We start from the raw sequence: 5,456 nt of genomic DNA on the forward strand, positions 1-5,456 counted from the left end.
CAGCCGACTGAACTGCCTGCTGCACTCCTCACACCTGTAGGGTTTCTCACCACTGTGAGTCCGCATGTGGGTCTTCAGATCACCAAGCCGACTGAACTGCCAGCCACACTCCCCACACATGTAGGGTTTCTCCCCTGTGTGAGTCCGCATGTGAGTCTTTAAATGACCTAGCCGACTGAACTGCCTGCTGCACTCCTCACACCTGTAGGGTTTCTCACCTGTGTGGGTACGCATGAGAGTCTTCAGATCACCCAGCCGACTGAACTGCCTGCCGCACTCCTCACACCTGTAGGGTTTCTCACCTGTGTGGGTACGCATGTGAGTCTTCAGATCACCCAGCTGACTGAACTGCCTACGGCACTCTTCACACCTGTAGGGTTTCTCACCAGTGTGAGTCCGCATGTGTCTCTTCAGATGACCCAGGTAACAGAACTGCTTGGCACACTCCTCACACCTGAACACTTTCACACCTTTGTCCTGCCTCCCGGTTTCCTCTCCAGACTCCTCACAGCTTTCTCCTTGCCGGGTGGAAACGGTGTTGGCAGAACCCCCTCCTGATCCTCCTTGCCGGGTGGAAAAGGTGTCGACAGAACCCCCTGCTGATCCTCCTTGACAGGTGGAAACGGTGTTGGCAGAACCCCCTGCTGATGCTCTCTTAACGCCATTCAAACCCTCTATGCTGCCTGTTGTTGCCATGTCAACGAAAGCTGGATCACCCTCTGTAAAAAAGGAAACAAGCGATCTATAATAGATGCTGAAATATGTGTAGTTGAGTAGCACTACGTACAGTTTAGTAGCACTGCGTATAGTTTAGTAGTACTATGCATAGTAGAGTAGTACTACGTATAGTTGAGTAGTACTATATATAGTCGAGTAGTATGGTGCATGTAAAGTTTGTAAACAAATGCTCATCATCTGTAAAAGCAAGGACATTATACTACAAAAGTTACTAAAACAACTAGCAGAACTGAAACCGCTGAGACACCAGAAAAGACAGTCTAACAGTGAGATGGCTTTACTGTACTAGTATGTTGTTACTGATGCTATGCAGGGTCTTTGAGAGTTACATTACAACAGTTAGTGAACTGTCCCTTGGCCTACATCGTCGGCTTATTTTTGACGTGTTTGTAGGCGTTCCCATACTTAAGTGCGTATGGATACTCAACTGCCAATAATACTGTCGTGATAGTTCTAATATATAGCAAATGTTTTTCTGTGTTTCGCTATAAGATTCAAAGATCTTCACACTCTCCCATCATTAATGAACCGTCCCGTTGTTTTCACACTCTCCCGTCTGGCGTCAGGGCGGGATGGAATCTAGATGTGGGAATTTGTCGGGGCTCGCGTAGGGATTTACTGTATACTCAGGATTAGCTTAGACTTAGATTTACACTTTGCTCACCACCAACACAAGAATCCCTTGATAACAGTGAATTTTCTTTTCGGTCTGTTAAATTGCACACTGGATTGCGAGAATATTTTTCCTTATTTTAAATGCGACACACAACATAATCTCGTAACCCCCTACCGACCCTCACTCTCTATTTACGTTATCAAATTCCAGGCGGCAGCTGCTAACTTCCATAAACAATAATTTGAGAGGCAAACATTCAAACGGACAATCCAGAAATCTCTCAGACAATTCCACATCCAAACTACGACTTTTCTTTCTGCAGCTCCACTGAAACAAGTATTTGAATCTCCTTGACTGAATTATAAACGGCACGGCCCAGATCACACGCACACTGGCCCAAACGCACGCCGCCACACAAACACATGTATTATGAATCGTTGTTTGCACGTTTGCCAACTCTACAAACCTCTGAATACCAACTACATGCCGCCTTTTCCTACCTGGAAGTTAGTTGATACACAGTCCGGGCCGAGTCGCCTGTTGAATCGCTGCAAAACTCCCCAAAGACGGAAAACTGCTCAAGATGCCGCGTCCTTGCGGGACAGGAAGGCGCGATGCTTTGACCCGGAAGTACTGCCTAGCCAGGGGGTCAAGTCTAGTTACCTGATTACCCAACAAATGTACACGAGCCTTGGAGCAAAGGCTGGTAATCGGGAATAATTTTTAACAGAAAAAAAGCCAGTAGTAGTCACCGGCCTGTGTTTTCGGTCATGAAATATATATTGACAAGGTAATATACCTTCTAGATTGTCCACTTAAGTCACAATTTTGTAAGCATAAGAGATTTAAAATTAATGGTCTTCTGATATCACGATTCTGCATTGACTGATTAGCTTACAAATGTACACGGGCTCAAGGCTATGTTCCAATATCGGGCTTGCTCATCAAAAATAAAACCCTTACTTTTAAAATTTCCAATGAAAATTTCCCAGGAATTTTTTTTATATACAATGAGTTTTTTTCGTTTATTTTTTGTGAGTTTTACAAGGCATATCTACACTAAAAATAGTCCCAGTGCACTTGCCCTTTTGGCTATATGCACCGTTCTAACTTTAAGAAATTGACAGGTGACAACACTACAAAACAATAAAGAAAAGAGTTCAAACAACGAAGCTTAAAACTGATTCACTAAATGTAAAATTCATGCACCAATAAGATTTATTTCTATGTAATCTTCACATCAAGGCCCTTCTAACTTCAATCTTAAAATGAAAATCATATAAAATAAAATACTAAATACTAAATTGAAAGTAGTAACAAGATATAATTCAGTAAACAGAAACTTGGCTATTGACTATCCTCTAAAATAAAATACAAAATACTTTGTTGAAATAGAGTAGTAAAAAGATATAATTCAGTAAGTTTAAAAATATGGGCTTACACTTCGTCAAGGAAACTTCAATTGGAAAACGAAACTAGTACATCCCTACAAACCTAACGCTAACTCAAGTGTACAATCACTCCCGATGTTAGTTACTGATTATGTACATCGTCTAATCGATACCATCAAAGTTAATGCGATAAAATAACAACAAAAGAATTAAGTAGGCGAACGCAACCCAACAACAATGTAAAAAAAAATACCTAAGAGAACAATACCGTAGGTGCTACAACATATTAAGACTAATTAAAGAAAAAACAAAGGTTTTAGCATTATCTAACTACATGTTAGTAAACTTCACTTAAAACTAAATGTTTTAACGGCTTTAAAAGTAAACAAAAATGTCAACTATCAAGAAAAGATAAAGAGTCAACATGCTTAAAACAACAAAACTACATAGATCCATGTGACACTATTTTCCAGTTTGGATCTTTGGTACTTCATTCTACATTGACTAAAGAAACTGTGCATTATATATCACCTATAACAGAGGGGAAAAACAGAATAAGGTAAGGTAATAACAGAAGGGATGTTTCCTAAACAAAGGGGTTATATGCCAAAATAAACAGTAACTATAATAAGAGACATGAACAATATATATAAGATATATGTTAAAGCATGTATACAACCCAAAGGGCTCATCTGCTACCTAAACCAAACAATTTGCTATTACTACTATCAAACTAGTGATCGTCTTCCAGTTAAGTTTCTATACTGCTATCATCACATCGAACATGTAGGCTTTCTGGCCTCCGTGCAGTGTCTTTGGCACATCTTCCACTAAAAAAAGTTTTCATAATGTGCATCAAATTGTCTTAAGTTGTGGCCCTAAAAAGCATCCCATTACTGGTTCCCTCATTTGTGGGTTTGCACGTGCCTCCTATAATTACTTTGGTCATTAAACTGCCTGCCACAATCCTCACACTTGTAGGGTTTCTCCCCTGTGTGAGTCCGCATGTGTCTCTTCAGATGACCGAGCTGACTGAACTGCCTGCTGCATTCCCCACATGTGTAGGGTTTCTCGCCAGTGTGTGTCCGCATGTGTTTCTTCAGATGACCAATCTCACTAAACTGCCTGCTGCACTCCTCACACCTGTAGGGTTTCTCGCCAGTGTGAGTCCGCATGTGTTTCTTCAGACTTCCAAGCTCACTGAACTGCCTGCTGCACTCCTCACACCTGTAGGGTTTCTCACCGGTGTGAGTACGCATGTGGGTCTTCAGATGATCTGGACGACTGAACTGCCTGCTGCACTCCTCACACCTGTAGGGTTTCTCCCCAGTGTGAGTCCGCATGTGTTTCTTCAGATCACACAGATCACTGAACTGCTTGCTGCACTCCTCACACCTGTAGGGTTTCTCCCCAGTGTGAGTAAGCATGTGTTTCTTTAGAGTTCCAAGCTCACTAAACTGCCTGCTGCACTTCTCACACCTGTAGGGTTTCTCCCCAGTGTGAGTCAGCATGTGTGTCTTCAGAGCACTAAGACAACCGAACTGCTTGCCGCACTCCTCACACCTGTAGGGTTTCTCACCCGTGTGAGTTCTGATGTGCTTCTTTAGATCACCCAGCTCACTGAACTGCCTGCTGCATTCCCCACACATATAGGGTTTCTCCCCAGTGTGAGTCCGCATGTGAGTCTTCAAATGACCAAGCTGACTGAACTGCCTGCTGCATTCCCCACATGTGTAGGGTTTCTCCCCAGTGTGAGTCCGCATGTGGGTCTTCAGATTACTCAGCTGACTAAACTGCTTGCCACACTCCTCACACCTGTAGGGTTTCTCTCCAGTGTGAGTCCGCATGTGTGTTTCCAGAGCACTAAGATAACCGAACTGCTTGGCACACTCCTCACACCTGAACACTTTCACACCTTTGTCCTGCCTCTCGGTTTCCTCTCCAGACTCCTCACAACTATCTTCTTGCCAGGTGGAAACGGTGTCGGCAGAACCCTCTGCTGATCCTCCTTGCCAGGTGAAAACGGTGTTGGCAGAACCCCCTGCTGATCCTCCTTGCCAGGTGGAAACGGTGTCTGCAGAAACCCCTGCTGACCCTCCTTGCCAGTTGGAAACGGTGTCGGCATAACCACAAGCTGATCCTCTAATGACGTCTTCCAAACCTTCTATGCTGCCTGTTGTTGCCATGTCAACGAGAGCTGGATCAACCTCTGTAAAATAAGTGAACAAGTGATCTATAAAACATGCACCAAAAGATCTGCTTGGAGATTAGCTTTGGGTGGCGTAGTGGTAGATCATTCGACTATGAACCGGGAGACCCGGGATCGAACCCGAGTTGTACCCGGGACATGTCTGAACGTGCGCCCCGACGTTGTGCCCTTGGGAAAGGCACTTTACACTTTACAATTTCCTCACTCCACCCAGGTGTGAATGGGTACCTAACTTCGGTTGGGGAAAGTCGTATTGAGGTCAACTTGTGTCGCCGAATGGCTGCCGCACAGACCCTTGCGACTGTGTGTATCATTTGTATTATTTGAATGTTGTAAATATAGAATACAACACGGGGTATTCCGTATCGCCCGAGGTATCGGCCCGACCGCGGGTCGGATCGCCCGACGGCCGCAGGCCGGAGGGCGATCCGACTCGCGGGAGGGCCGGGACCGAGGGCGAGTGCGGAATACACCGTGTTGTATTTTATTTATATCATACCCA

At 44.3% G+C, this 5,456-nt stretch overlaps 1 protein-coding gene across 1 annotated transcript in view; it reads right to left on the reverse strand.

Annotated features, from left to right (window-relative positions):
* The window catches only part of LOC109483861 (oocyte zinc finger protein XlCOF6-like), a gene marked incomplete at its 3' end in the record, with an annotated part of 15,272 nt that overhangs the window by 3,848 nt on the left and 5,968 nt on the right, over window positions 1-5,456 (reverse strand). Inside the window, exons 3-5 of the mRNA XM_019787004.1 lie at window positions 4,309-4,596; window positions 3,721-4,224; window positions 35-454 (exon numbers count right to left, since the gene is read on the reverse strand). Of these exons, the coding sequence (XP_019642563.1) occupies window positions 35-454; window positions 3,721-4,224; window positions 4,309-4,596 (1,212 nt within the window). The remainder of the gene's footprint in view (window positions 1-34; window positions 455-3,720; window positions 4,225-4,308; window positions 4,597-5,456) is intronic.

This window comes from Branchiostoma belcheri, unplaced genomic scaffold (assembly GCF_001625305.1).
Source record: "Branchiostoma belcheri isolate BF01 breed outbred unplaced genomic scaffold, Haploidv18h27 scaffold665, whole genome shotgun sequence".
Lineage (NCBI taxonomy): Eukaryota > Metazoa > Chordata > Leptocardii > Amphioxiformes > Branchiostomatidae > Branchiostoma > Branchiostoma belcheri.